The 15,701-nt window shown below is 44.4% G+C and overlaps 1 protein-coding gene across 1 annotated transcript; it reads right to left on the bottom strand.

Moving 5' to 3' along the window:
- Positions 1–10,192: 10,192 nt before the first annotated feature.
- Positions 10,193–13,935, bottom strand: rps19 (ribosomal protein S19). The gene is made up of 5 exons (XM_076280028.1): positions 13,833–13,935; positions 13,515–13,615; positions 12,776–12,959; positions 12,035–12,089; positions 10,193–10,247 (listed from the first exon to the last, which is right to left on the bottom strand). The coding sequence occupies exons 1-5, from the start codon at positions 13,901–13,903 to the stop codon at positions 10,221–10,223; spliced, it is 438 nt and encodes a 145-aa protein (XP_076136143.1). The 5' UTR covers positions 13,904–13,935; the 3' UTR covers positions 10,193–10,220.
- Between the last annotated feature and the right edge of the window lie 1,766 nt (positions 13,936–15,701).

Here is a 15,701-nt window from a genome sequence, read left to right as displayed (position 1 = left end):
TATATATATAGATAGATAGATAGATAGATAGATAGATAGATAGAGAGAGAGAGAGAGAGAGAGAGAGAGAGAGAGAGAGAGAGAGTCCCTTTGAAAACTGTCCCTATGCTTTTAAATGAATAAGCAGATATGTACAGAGGAGAGGAGCATATGAAAGAGTTCACATGAGCTTCACCAAACCAACAGCGCCTCCCTTCCTTCTGCTGGAGCTCTGACTCCAGAGCAGTTTACACACCCACACACATCCAGAACCCCTCTCTCACACATGCACTCACTCTCACAAACACACACACACACACACACAAACACAGCTCCTATACGACCTGAGGGCTGTCTATCTTGAATTGGTATTCATGAGATTCTGTGAGTGACTGGCTCACTGCTGATCAGCAATCCGGCAGATCAGGGCAGCGGCACAGCTGCTGTTGTAACAGCAGACCCCCTTCTGATGAAATATAAAAAAGAACAATTCATATATATCACACAGGCAAGGAAGCGTGACCTTCTACGCTCACCGTGCTACTTGCGCCGCGGGCTACCGCATAATATCATCCTGAATGTCTGTTATGTTACACTGGTGTTATATTGCAGCTACCACCAATACAGCAGGATTGATACCCACAGTTTGACCAGCTCGGAGCGGGAGAAAACTAACCGGATTACCATGGGGGCTTTTTCAGGACGCTGCACCACTGGGTTCCTTAATGAATTTAGCGGGGCGAATTCATTTATCACCAAACCGCAAGGACTAATCAATGAAAACACTAATTGTCCGGCACACGGGAGAAAGACGGATGGATGGTGCAGAGTTAAAGGCATTAAATACATGCTGTAAGGTCTTTATGAGGGTGGGGTCGGGTGGGGTGGGGTGGGGTGGGGTGGCCAAAACAATCCTGCTCTCTGAGCAAATGAAGAGAGAGGGAGAGGGAGGAGAAGAAACGAGGAGGGAGACGAATAAAGACGAGAAAGACAGGAGGGGGCGCACACTGAGATAAGGATATACAAATGAGAGAGAGAGAGAGAGAGAGAGGGGATAGCTATAAAGAAAGACATTATTCCTGTCCCCAGCAGGACAAATGAGATAGATAGGAGGAGGAGAGGGCGACAGAGAGAAATGAGAGAGCAATAGCCAGAGAGGATAAGAAGATAGACACGCGTGGGAGAGATAGAGAGAGACAGAGACTAGTAAGGAGGTCGAAGAAAGACACATCAAGATAAACATGTCCCTGACAGGGCACAGAGAGAGAGAGAGAGAGAGAGAGAGTAAGTGAGAGATGGAGTGAACGAACAAGAGTGTGTGAGAGAGAGCGAGCGCAAGAGAGAGATAAAAATTAACGAACAAGAGAGAGAGAGAGAGAGAGGTAGAGAGAGAAAGTAAGTGAGAGATGGAGTGAACAAACAGAGAGAGTGAGAGAGAGTTAAAATAAACGGATAAGAGAGAGTGAGTAAGAAACAGAGAGAGAGAGAGAGAAACAGAGAGAGGGAGAGAGAAAGAGAGAGATACTCCCTCAGTGGCACTAAGGGCTTTGCACACCCTGTGTGCCTCCCGGCCTGTTGCAGTAGAGGGCCTGACAGATGGGCATTGACTCATGCTGGACACACGTGCGTCAGGAACAGTGGGCCATTGACCCGCGGGGACAGGTAGCTCTATGTAGTCCATTCATCCAACACTGAGGAGCTCAAATACACACGGCCCTGTCCCTCACCTCACACCACACCAAAGCAGTCTGCTACAGAGGCCTTCACAAAGGCTGCATGTCTGAGCCGAGTGAAATCTCGAGGAAAGGAGAGAGGTGCCACAAAAATGTCTGTAAAAACACAAAGAGAGAGAGCGAGAGAGAGAGAGAGAGAGAGATTAGAGAGCAGAAAATGGTCACAGACAATATGAAGCAGGAGACATGCTGGATAAAATTGAGAAGAGGTCAGAGACTAGCACAGGTATTTCTCTCGAGGCTAGGGAGGCAGGGACGGGGTCAGGGGGGTCAGAGAACGGGAGGAGGGAGGAAAAGGTGGATGACTGGGCGGAGAGGACGGAGAGAGAAAAACAGGGATAGAGAAGAAGGTGTGAAGGATAAACGACTTGAACACAAAGCCTCCAAGACCACCCCCCACCTCTAAACTCTACACAGACATCCCGCTCTTCATTATTACCCTACACACTACGCATGCTGCATACCTGCATACGCATGCATCTTGAATTTTCCCTTGGGGATTAGTAAACTATCTGTCTATCTATCTATCTATCTATCTATCTATCTATCTATCTATCTACCTATCTATCTATCCATCTCTACCACACACCTGGGCTAGCAGGCAGGCGCTAGCACAACGTTAGCTTCTGGTATCCCTACCTTGAGGCGCATGCAGAGCCACGCAGTGAGAAGCCTACCCCTTACTGCTATCACCCCATCAGCACACCAACGTTTTATCACTACCGCCGCCATAAATTACCCACCATTAAGCCCTCAAGGCCCCTTATGAGCTAATTGTCATTAATTATCATAAGCAGTGCTTGCTTTTTAGCAAGGCTAAACTGGGCGCCGGTGCCAGGCTGCAGGTCTACAGTTTTCTCAGAGACAGAGCTCAGTTGTAGTCAGTGTTGTTGTGCAGTTATCGGACGAATACTGTTTAGAATTTCACATTTTTGTTCCAAATAAAAGATTGCTTGCTCTGCTAACAAGTGAGCTAATGGGGTTTGGCATTGGGTCCAAGGTCAAAAGCACTTGGTTTTACATAAACACTCTAAAAGAATTATGGTTTTGCTGCAATAGTTTACAGGATGATTCAGCTGCTTGATTTGATGTCACCCATGTGACAAATAAAAAAAATTAAATATATTAGAGAACCTCCAGACTATAATAAAGCCAGTGAAATAGTGTTGGAATTACAACCCCAAAATAGAAAAACTCAGCCTAAGCTCCAAGAGGTCCATCTTTCATCTCAGTCTCTTATGCTGAGCTGCATTTTTTGTTTGATGCAGGTGATGGCAACAAGATGACAAATTAATGATGATGCAATAACAAAGCATAAATCAGGAAAAACGTGTATTCAGAACACAAACAAAAAAAGTAGAGTGTAATACAGGCAGAGAACACGCTATCACTGTCTGAGAGAAAGAAAACAAACCAATTCTGCAGTGCAGAAACCTTTACAAAAAAAATCCCTCAAAGTTGTCCAGACTTGTACATCTCTACTTGTTAATGAACCGTCAAGAAACACACACACACACACACACACACACACACAGACACACACACACACACAGACAAACACACACAGACAAACACACACACACACACACACACAAAAATGAGCAGAAATGCTGACAGAAATAGAGCAGGTAAATAGGAGAAGATGGAATGGAGGGGGGGGGGGTGTCAAATAGTGCTCTGAATGAGACAATGTTCAGGCTGCACAAAACTCATAGAGAATCTCTTTCTCTTGCAATAGACTTTTTTACTGGTGTGTTGTGCACTACAGCACATGTTGGTCCAACCAGTGATGTGCAGTGCCACAGTGCCATAGCAACAGGCTATGAACAGAACATGAACGCACAGGAAAATTGTACAACAATGCATCACAAATAGAGGCACAACTGTGCAGAAGTACACAATTATAACAACATATATATAATACATAATATTCCTCAGTCTGCAATGTGGATCAGAAAATATGTACAGTATATCGATGCAAACAGGGCGAAGGAAAATTCATTCATTCATTTCAAGGAGTTACGCAGACAAGTCTGAAATCCATTCTTTCATTCATTGGGGAAAAATATTAAATGTATGCATAAGTGCATTTGTACACACAAAAACACATACCCTAATCCCCCCCACACACACTCACACCCCGACCCAGAGTACAAAAATCAAAACATTCAAAGTATCTATATCATCCATCATTGTCTATTCCACATTTCAAGCATGGGGATGATGAAGGTCATGCTGTTTTGGGTTCTCTGTCATTGCATAGTCGGAAGAAGAAAATGTCTTGTAGCAAACAGGCGGAATGTTAAAGGTAGTTTCAGGGATGGATTACTGCACGGGCCTACCAGGCCCAGGGGTCCAAGGGATCAGGAGGCCCTGAAGCCGAAGCCTTTGCATGGAATCATTACCTCAATATCAACACATTAGGATGTAGGCTATGAATCTGATTAGATTTAGTATTGGCCATCCCCAAAATGCACCAGAATGCAGGAAATCACATCAAACAAATTAAAAAAATTCTGGGGGAGGACCCCCAAACCCCCCCTCCCACATATGCGACAATTAGTGGGGGGTCCTTAATACATCTGGGCCCAGGGGCCCGAAAGTTCATAATCCGTCCATGTATATTTTGATGGGCAACGCCCATGCACCATTGACATATTTAAGATCAGCTTCCACCAGTTTCCACTCTGAGGAAGTTTCCATCAGTTTCCACTCTGTCTGACTGACCAAAACACCAGCTCATCAATAAATTGGTTAATCTATTGAGTAGGCAGCACTGCGTTTTTCTTTTTCTTGCTCTAGAAATCAGTTTCCGGCCTATGAACTGGTTTATAGTTCAAAGCACAGGATATAACCAATGTACAGACAAGTCAAGTATCCTAAAAACCACAAGTGTCTCATATGTGAAAAGAACTGCGTTCCATTTCTTGTGACAAAAGCCTCCTTTCATGTGTGGCATGCATTTTTGCAAGATTCTCGGGAATAAACCAGGGATGAATTGTAAGCCTAAAATAATAATAATAATAAAAAAATATTCCTCCCACTTCCCCTCCCAATGACTCATTAGTTCACAGTCTGGCAAATCTGTTGCTGTTGACTTCCCTGCAATCAGTCTGAAAGATTGAAAAGAAGTAAACAAGGGAGAGAGGGAGAGAATGAGAGAGAAAAACAAAAAGAGGGAGAGAGGTCGAAGTACAGCCTGAGGTAAAAAATCATTTGCGTTTTCTGATCGCTCCAGAGAGGATGCAGGACTACTTAATCATCTGTCTCTAATCTGTGCGCTAGTCGAGTCAGACACGCACATGTGTTTTGGACAGGGCGAGATAAAAGTACACAGGCAAATCAATATCGCTTTCGGCTCATTCAAGTGATTTTCAGAAACTCAAACAAATACACACACACAAACTTAGTCATGCTTAAATACACATGTATAGATACAGAGAGTCAGACAAACACAGACGTATACACACAGACAAAGATAACACACAGACACACACCACACACATAGCGAGAGAGAGACAGTGCATCTGTTGGTCTGTCTAGTTCAATGTGGTGCTTTTCACCGACAGACAGGTGCATGTGTTTGACATAAGTGCGTCTGGAACCTAATGAACCCAGATCATGTACCATTTCCCCAAAACACACACACGCACACACAGCCAGCCAGACACACTAACACACATACTCAAGCACACACCTCGTGCCACACACACACACACACACACACACACACACACACACACACACACACCTCGTGCCAGTCTTTGTAACTGGTGCATCTGTTTCCTGTCCTCCCCTGCCCTCCATGACAGGTGTGGGGATGTGGGAGGGCAAAGGCTCTTGAGCAAAAACAACACACACACACACATGCACACACACACACACACACACACATGCACACACACACACACACACACACACGCAGGCAAGCAAGCACACACACACACATTAAACTGCTGAGCCACACACACGGACAGAGACACTCCGACTCCACACACACACACACACACACACACACACACACACACACACACACACACACACACACACACACACACACACACACACACACAGTGAGATGTAAACACACGCACCAGGACTTAACTCCACCTGCCTCGAAACACAAACAGGGTCTGACAGACAGATTAGAGGCTGAGCATAGATCAGATTCTATCTGAACACATCGCACACACACATGCACACACGTACACACACACAGCGAGAGAGAGACATGTGCAACACAAAACACACGCACACATGCAGACAGACACACACACACACACACAGAGACATGTGCAACACACATCACAAAACACACGCACGCACGCACGCACACACGCATGCAGACAGACACACAGACAAACAAACACACACACACACACACACTTTGCAATTTGATTTTAGTTCTCAGGGTAATCACAAACATAACGAAACAAAAACAATGCACGCTCACAGCACAGTTCACAATCCCAACATGTGACCGTGCGGAGTTTGAACTGCAGCAGAGACAGCCTGGATATAATATTTACAAACAAACCACTGACATTGTTTTTAGGAGTACCAGCAACGGGAGGCAGAGTGGGCTTGTGGTGGGCGTGAGGGGAGGCCCGTTAGTGGACGAGTCCTGGAAAAGTTAAGCTTAAAACAGTGTGTGTGTGTGTGTGTGTGTGGGTGGATGGGGGAAGGTTCTCGAGGTGGAGTGGGGCGAACAGCAGCAGCACTTTATGGGAAAGCTTTGTGCTCCTGGCAGGCGAGGCAAGATCTTATCCTAATCTGGCCAAGTATTCGTGTGTAGTGGACGGCCGTCAGGCCACTGGGCCCCTGTGGTCCTGACCCAGCCGTGGTGGGAACTCGCTGCTCCTCTCCGGGAGAGGGGCAGGGAACATGGGGGGGTGTGTGTGTGTGTGTGTGTGTGTGTGTGTGTGTGTGTGTGTGTGTGTGTGTGTGTGTGTGTGTGTGTGTGTGTGTGTGTGCATTTACGTAGCAGATGCTGGGAACCCTTCTGATAGTGCTGCTATTTTAGTGGAAGGCAGACCTCCTCCAGATTGTTGTGAGGCACAAAAAAGGAAACAAACGCAGAAGACGAGACAATCAACGTGATAAGACAGCTGCTCCCTGCACCTGCACCTCAGAATTACGCCTTTATTCCGCTCCCTTAACGAAGACATTTCCCGGAGCAGGTTGCCTATTGGGCCAGGTTGGTTTTTTTTTAAAAGCATCACTATACAAATGCTATAAGGCTAAAAGCGCAGGCTAGCCCACACACAGCACGACGCCCACGTCAGCGACTTGGTGCAGGAGAAACAAGCTGCGGCATTCCTGAGGACCATAATTAGTGCTCAGCAGAGGCAGGCTGGGACTCTCTGCAGAGAGCTCATGGGAGTTAACTGCTCAGGTGGCATCTCAGCCACGCTAAGCTCCCCTGTTTACTGATCTCCAACCATGGGCACCAAGGACAATGATAGAGCATCTGCCACTCAGAAAGAGACACAGAGAAAGCTGAGAAGGAGATTGAAGAGAGAGAGATAGAGAGAAAGAGAGAGAGAGAGAGATCAAGCCCTTGCACAGTCCCAGGAGTAGCAAGTGAACAAACAGCCAGCATTCCACACATAGTCCTCAATCACTCAAAGCAGTGTTTGTCTTTCTCCCTCTCCTCCAAATTACAGGCCTGAGGAAAAAAACAGGGAGAGAGAAAGAGAGAGAGATAGAGAGAGAGAGAAAAAGAGAGAGAGAGAGAGAGGGGGGGGAAGGGCTGTATAGGAGGAGGGGCTCAGGTGTTCCATAACAGCTGGTCTTCCCAAAAAAAGGGAGGATGAAAAAAGGAGTGGAGCGCAGGCAGGGGAGAAAATGAAAATTAAGAGCTACAGATTAATATCCTGGGAGAGGTGGAAAAACGAGTGATGAAGTGTGGAGAGCTCTGACTGACAGCGGCATAAAGCTGTGGAGGTGTTGGTACACTCATCCGTGTGAATAAATACGCTGGCACGGCAGAGGGGACTGCAAAAGCACAAACACACACACACAAAGACACACACACACACACAAACACAAACAGGAGCCAAACGCAGACAGGCTGTGGGTGAGAGATGGGCAAACACATGCAGCTTTGTTTCCGAAGATCAGGGATGTACACAGCGCCATGCAAACACCACAGCTAATGCACAAATAAAACTAAACAGACGTGTAAACACACACACACACACGCACACAGACACACACGCAGACAGGCGGCTCAGGATAAACACTAATAGAGGCAGAGGGGAAAGACAGTTTCTGTTCTCACCACCACAACAAACGAATTCAAAGACAAATGTAGCCCACACAACGAACTAATTATAACATGCAGAAAAGAGTACGCTTGATAACCGTGCTCCTGTGTATTATTATATGCTAGATCCGCTGTGTAACACACTGTGCTGCCTTTTTGCAGACACACCACACCCATGGCTTAGGCAGTAATCTGCTTAAGATATCCGTGCTTGCTTAGCAGAGTAATATCTCAACTATCAAAGTTAAACATGCAAAAAACATTTAAGGTTTATTCTGTGCAGTTATTCAGAAACTATGGAATTATTCCTTTACAGAATATAACCCATGTTACATACATACACTGCCACAAGCCAAATAGCTCTGCTATTAAATGTGCTGGAAGGAAAACTCCCTTTTTTGCGTAAACATTAACATTTGCCACTTTTTGGCATTTATTAATTACATGTTGACAACAAATTGCAAGATTTACTGCTTATTTGACTCAAGTCCAAGTAGTGTTCATACATTATGAATTTACAACTATTTCCACAAATCCTTCTGGGCAAACATTTCAAATGGAATTTTTTAATTAATTTCAAGGATTTGTGCTCAGTTTTCCTTCAATGCCTTGTGGGCATGGGTGGTGTTTTACACTGAGTTCTACTGCCCTCTGCTGGCCGAGGTAGTTGTAGCAGATGTGGGTAGAACACTAGACATGGAGCAATGAACTTCACCAGCCATGACCATGTAGACTGGCCACCGCTGGGTCATAAATACAGGCAATAAACACAGTAGTTTGTAAAGCAAGGAGTACTGCATCTTGGATTGGAGAAGGGTTCCACTGTTTCTATTCATGATGGGAGATTGAGGCTGCCACACCAAACCAGTGTTACCACACCACCAGTTTTATTTAGCCATGGCAACCAAACCTCACCCAGACACATTTATATGTATACGGCAGTCATGGATGTACTTTTATTGAACATCGACGGTTCCATCATCTCATGACTTCCATCAGATTTTCTAATGAAGACAATACTCAAAGAAACCTCCATAGAAATGCATGGGGTTAGCTCGTAACGGCAACCTGTCAGTTGCACAATTCCCCCCCATTCATTTGAACATTAAAAAAATGTTTGAACATTAAAAAAAAAAGCTGCCCAATAACTGCCCAGTGTTACCATGAACAATATCAGCATTGCACCATCACCGTGACACTCTCACACAGAGCACCTTACCTTACAGAATCACAGGCTCAGTCCCTGTCTCAGTCATTGCAAGCACCTCTTGATTGATTAATCACCACTGTGGATACTGTTTTTAGAATCGATTTAGATTGTGTTAGTATAATTTGTATTTTAGTATATTCTTTATCTTGTCCTTATTGCTTAGTTGTGTTTTTATATTATGTACTTTTAATTACTTTTTCTGCTGTTAGTGAATGTGTGTCTGTATGCTACTGAGACCTTGAATTTCCCCTGGGGATCAATAAAGTATCTATTTATCTACCAAGATGGCCACCGAGTGGGAGGACTTGCCTATAAGGGCTTTGCTTCCACGCAACATCACTAATGCTGGCAATAGAGGGCCTTCATTTTAGCCGTTCAGAAGAGCCGCTGTTCAGTGGATTATATCCAGCGTAAGAGGTAACCCAGTTTCCATCTAGTCTACTAGCTTGCACCACAGATATCTTCACCATCATTCACTTCGAACTCCAACCAACGCCAAGAAGTCGTTTTGCAACACCAAGAACAGGCTTCCAATCTCAAACATTTTAAAAACTAACACCAAGTCAGGCAAAAAACTATATGGGAAAAATTGATGTGTTGCCACAGCCAATTCAGACACTAATTACAAGACTCGCTTGAGAAAGCACTCAACGTCAAACATAGTCTCCAGCCTAATCAAGTTAAAAGGTGGTGGTCTTCTTACCGACCACTGAGGGGAGCTCTTGAGCAGCTCAGAGACAGGCTGTGTAAGATGCCTAGGAACTCCAAACCCATCCGTGCCCACACCGGGGTGCATGCTGCAAGTGTGTGTTTACCAACCTGGGCGGTCTATTTTAAACTGAAGCAAATTTAATTAACTGCCAGAAAAGCCTTTTTGGAGCCAATTCTGGAACGGAGGGGAGAAATAGCACCAGGGCGCAGGTCGTCTCCAGAGGAGAGCACAGCAAGTGTCAGTAGGCACAAAACACACTAATCAAGTACAGACATGAGGCAGAGACAGAGTCAAGTTTCTCAAAAAAGTGATTTTATTTTATATCTTCTTGCTTGCAGCTGAAACCTGGAGTGGAAAGCAAACAGGAGACGGGAGAGAGAGGGAGAGAGAGGGAGAAAAAAAAAGAATGTTAATATGAGTGAACACTAGCGCCACAAGGTGAGAAAAGGCACAGAGATAAGAGGTGCAGGCCAAGTTATTTTTAATAATGCCATAGTTTAATATTCAGAGAGCACAAGGCTCCGCAGGCAGCCGCATCATTAGGCTGGCAAATAAGGATACACACATTTCTAACCGAGACACTTTTTCGATGAGAAGACACGCTCAGATTGAGAGAGTATGCGCGCGTGTGTGCGCTGGAACGGGTCAGGGCTAGGCAACATGGATCAAAAAAACAATCCCGATATTTTTAGGTTGAACGATGACATGCAATATACATTGGTACTTTAAATGAAATGGGCTAAAAAGTTCCGTTTTAATTCAATGCCACGTGTATGTCAAGGGGTTTGAATGCAGACACAGAATGGGTGGGGGAGAAGCTATAAAAGAGCTGCCTACTTTCTATAAACTTGGGGGGACAGGAGTAAACAGCTTTAATTGTACCAATTAATAAATATGACCATAAGTCATACACAATAAAGCATATTGCATCACAGTATCGTCCCTGTGTGTGTTTGTGCACACACACACCTAAAACGTACTTGTATAATTTGTAATACCGATACACCACTTAGTCCTAGTATAACCGCCAACTAATGGTGGCTTAGCAGGCGGTGGCCGAGGCCCTTTTGTGGCAGCGACAAAGGCGAAATCAGGTTAGCTCATCTAAATTCAGCTCATTATGAGGACCAGGCGGAATAAAACAACGGCATACGGCTGATCAGCCACCATGAAATTCAATCGGTTTGTTTACTTCCTTCGCCCCGGAGCCTGCCGCTGCGAGGGGTGGCAGAGAGACTGGCAGCGATGAGGGCGCCGCAGGGGTGGGTGGTGGGGGATCCGGCTCCCTGTTCTCTACACAAAAAATCACACCGCCGTCTTTGAATCAAACACAGCCGCGTATACCGCGGGTGGATAACCCCTCCAATCATGTTAAGGATACGACTGGGCTGAAATTGCATTTCACAGGCAGTTTGGGAGACGTGTGCCGAACACCGCTCTGGCATGTTGGGCTTGCTGGCATATCGAAGATGGGATTGCTTGCATGCTGCTTGGCCCTAACTCAGAGGGAGCTGCCAACCCAACAACTTGCTGATGAGACTTAACCAGTAGTACATGCAAACCGTGCTTATCCTCCAGGAGCATGCTGGATATGGCAATGAGATTTTACCCTTCAGTTCACAGATTTAGAAATGAAAATTAAAAATCCAACTTCAGTTCCTTATTCTTAACAGGAACAAGTCCCCAAAATGTGGAGCGTGTCTGCAACACTTTATTATTTACCCAGTACCTAGTGACTTGATGCTCTGCAGTACATCTAGAACAAACAAATGTGGCTTTTAAACTCCCACCATACTCTCCCTACCACATGGACAAATACTTCTATTTGGATAATTAAGATATGAAGACGTGTGATGGGGAAACAAATACAACTGCATGGACCCACAGGTTTGGTCCTTAAAGGGGAAAAAAACGGCGATTTTTCACATAGATCCGTGTCTCGAGTTGTCGGATTTCCCCTTTAAACCTCCCAGTCTAGATCAAATGTTCGAATAGCATGCAGCGGATTTAAGCTGATTGACAGTCGCTTTAACTGATTGTTGAGGTGGGGTCTAGGATCTTGTTATCACAAAATGACGTGATTTAACTGCAGAAGGAGTCACGGTGTCGACCATAGCAATAAACATGCTCACCTGGCCAGCAATGCGGTCCAAGTCTCTGGTGCCCTGGGAGGTCAGTCTGCGGCCACTGGAAAGAGAAAAATGATAGACAGAAGTTAGAGAATGATTGTGGTAGGGGTGTATTCCACTGAGCTGATAAATCAATCATTACACACCCACACACACAATTCCCTGCCCGGAGAATAACAACTGGAGATACAGCATCTGCTCATTCCTTCCAATTCCAGTCACTGAAACCGCTGAAGGGGACAAACTAGCCAGCCGCATCAAACTCAGATCCTCTGATTTCGACAGGGCGGAGGCAGCCGGTGCGGGCAGCAGCTTGTGTGGCGCGCTGCACTCCAGTGGGCATTAGGAGAGTATAGGCTCGGCCGTATGGCCAGCAACACACCCACCAGCTGTCTGACTGACATCCAGGTCTAGTGTCTCTACAGGGTATGACTTTATATATATATATAACGCTTTGGGACTCAGACAACAATTGCTCGTCTGAGCCATCAACTCTAGGCCTAATGGCCTGATGGCAAATCCTCCTACAGATTTGCGCTTGACATAAAGCGTGTTATAAGAAATTACGATCACATTAATGTGCTTAATTGTCCTGTGGACTACCTAATGGAGTAATGATTTACATTCCCTGGCAAATGCTCTAAACATTTGGGCTGCAGTCAGGCTTTCCCCCACGCAGGTAATGATGACCAATGACGCCTCGGCTAAAAGGAAACCGATGCAATGCTGAAGCAGCGTGCTTACCCGTTGGGGTCCTTCTCCACCATCTTGAGAGACTCGAGGGACTGCAGCACTTTGCGTGCCACGTTCTTGGAGCCCCGGCTGAAGTGGGACGGGCAGACGCCGTTCCTCTTGCGGCCGCCGTAGATCTTGGTCATGGAAAGCACACCGACGCCACCGCGCAGGTACAAGTGACGTGCTGTGGATGCTGTGGGCAGATAGACACAAGGATACAAAGTGAGACATCTGCACCAGTGTACGAGAGGACACTTAATAAACATTACATTCTGGGAACAGAAGGGAACTGGAATTACTTACAGAGTAACATGGAAACTAACACTATATATATATAAATAATTAGTTGTAACACCTAAAATATAATAGAAAACTAACTAATATAACTAATTTTACTAACTAAACTAGTAACTAAACTAACTAATATAACTAACTAATATAAAACTTAATATAAAAACTATGCTCCAAAATGGTAGAGAACCCAAGTTCACTGGTCATTCAGTCCTTCACCGAGTGAAATAATCAAATGTAATGTTTTAGGCGTGTACACACACACAGAAATGACATCCACTAAACCCAAATGCATCATTTCAGAACTACACAACACAATAATCTCGCTCCCTTGAGAAAAATAAGACTGTCTAATGGCTGCTGTTATGTCACCTACCAATGCTATGTTTTGGTTCCTCAGCAGGAATGAAAACTATGCCTTTAGATTTGATCAGTGGCTCAGAAGTTATTTACTTACCAGCTCTAATGTAAAACCAGTTATCATCCACGGGAGCCAGCTCCTTGAAGCGGGCCAGTTTAACAATGTCCACCCAGTCAGGCACCTTAACCTTTCCTGACCTGATGGGAGAGGAAAAAAACGGTTGTGTCAACACAGGTCTTCCAAGCTTCCATATCGCTTTAATACCAAACAGGAAACTAATAATGATTCCATTTGAAGTCATTGTGATAGATTGTAAAACATTTCATTATTGACCCCTTGTGCATCATCTCAGGGCAAGACCTCCTTCATATGTACACCCATTAAGTCAATATGCCATCCATGTATTTTACTTACTTTTTTAGGAAGGCCGCCAGAGCGCGGACGAACTCTTGCTGGTTAACGTCTTTCACTGTGACGCCTGGCATCTGAATTGGTGAGCAAAATAGTAAAGATTATCATCTCATAACGTTGCGATTCATGCGACCATTCAAATCAACAACTACGTGACTTGCCATACGATCCATCAGGTTCACTGACTAATTCACGGTATGATAGTTAGGGGAGTTTGGTCTTTGGCCTTCCACTAACTCAACAATAACGTTGTAATATAACGTACCCAAATGAGAGTTGTTTAACATTAAACAATCTCAACACTGGCCAACAATCTCCTTAGCCGCATGAAATGGCTCGGGTAACACGAGTTATCCACACACGCCGCAGTCGTTTTGACACCATGTCCTTTACTTTACAAGATGTTAACGCGATTCAACTTTCTTTCATGGAATAATCAGTAGAAAATGTATAGACCCCCCTCAACCTGAATGTCCCTAGATCGCAAACGTTGATAGTTCACACCACATGCTCATTCTGTGGCTAATGTTCACGTGAAGCCCCAACATTAGACCATGCTAGGATAGCTCATATTAGCTTCCCGCAACATGTCCAGGCATATAGTAAGTCAGCTAGATAACGCCGGCTACATTACCGAAAACAATATTTAAAATACAACTCAACAGAAGTCCACATACTATATACGATTACACATAACGATTATCAGTTAAACTTCAGACATTTGCGCAACCACTGAAAAACCGCAGAATAGGTTAGATAGCTCTTAGCTAAGGCCTCAATGCTATTGCATGGGCGCTGCCATTACTAAGAACGAACGAGTTCAGCTCAGATATTTTATATTCAAACGTTCTCTAAATACTGCCATGGTTACTTCAGCTTCCTCTCTACAATCGTTGAGCAGGGGGTTAAAACACCTAAAACGTTAATTTCTACATCCAGTACTATTCAGTATGTCGAATATTATCGGAAAATATCAAAGGACCAAAACGCTGGTTTACCTTGCTTGTGGACAGCAAAAGGAAAGAGGGCTTGATAGGGTTTCCCACTCGTGTTAACACGGGCACTTCTCGGAAATTCTCGCGAGAGTTTTGCGTTCATCGTTTCCGTCTCTGCCTGCTGCACTTTCATCAAATCGTTCTAGTTACATTGTCATTATGCACAGTGATAGATTGTGTAACCATCTATTCTATGGCATGGTCTAGGCAATCTGAGAGAAAAAATCACTCAACCCAAAACTAATTGCAACAGAAATTATTTTTTGTCGCTCATGAGACCTTCCAATAGGCCTATCACATAAAATGTAAAAATTGGAATTATTTGTGCGTAGGCTAGGTAGGTCAATGGGCAATAACTGTAGTAGGCCTACCTTTAGCAGTTTTACTGAACTTTCATAGTACAGGGGATATGTGAAAATTAGGTCAAATTCTTTCAAGGATATGAAACTGCACAATTTGTAGCCCTGAGCATTTTCAGATATAAAACCATGATCAAAAAATCTGAATGGTCGCTGTGGCAACCATTACATGTTTCACCTACGCCTATATTTTGCATAATATCTCCTGAACCAAACATGGTAGCCTAGGGCCTAGGCCTATCTCAGAACAAGTGATGTCTACAGGGATGGGTATTTATGATGCATGTATTTAAAATAAATATTTAAAATACAAAATAGTATTTTGTAATTTGTATTTGATTGGGATCGATGAAGAAAATGGTTTTGTGTTTTGTAAAAAATATTGCCTAATGTTGTTGGTCAAACCAATACTTGATGTCATGATGTGATGATATAATCATAAAAGTGCAAAACAATGAATGTAGCCTCTGACTGGTGCTGACTTAGTATTTGCCCAGACTTGTGATCCGAATATTGAG

The sequence above is a fragment of the Alosa pseudoharengus genome, unplaced genomic scaffold, assembly GCF_046254945.1.
Source record: "Alosa pseudoharengus isolate Yale_2024_CS ecotype anadromous, Long Island Sound unplaced genomic scaffold, YU_APseudo_1.1 YU_APseudo_1.1_scf_12, whole genome shotgun sequence".
NCBI classification, from domain to species: domain Eukaryota; kingdom Metazoa; phylum Chordata; class Actinopteri; order Clupeiformes; family Clupeidae; genus Alosa; species Alosa pseudoharengus.
This window is presented reverse-complemented; position numbering and strand designations above follow the sequence as displayed.

Excerpts from the sequence above, each read along its gene's own strand:
- rps19 (XM_076280028.1), bottom strand. The coding sequence starts at position 13,903 with ATGCCAGGCGTCACAGTGAAAGACGTTAACCAGCAAGAGTTCGTCCGC. Across the intron at positions 12,960-13,514 it reads CTGGTTTTACATTAGAGCTG|CATCCACAGCACGTCACTTG; the intron begins GTAAGTAAATAA and ends ATCTGCCCACAG. Across the intron at positions 12,090-12,775 it reads GTGGAGAAGGACCCCAACGG|TGGCCGCAGACTGACCTCCC; the intron begins GTAAGCACGCTG and ends TTCTCTTTCCAG.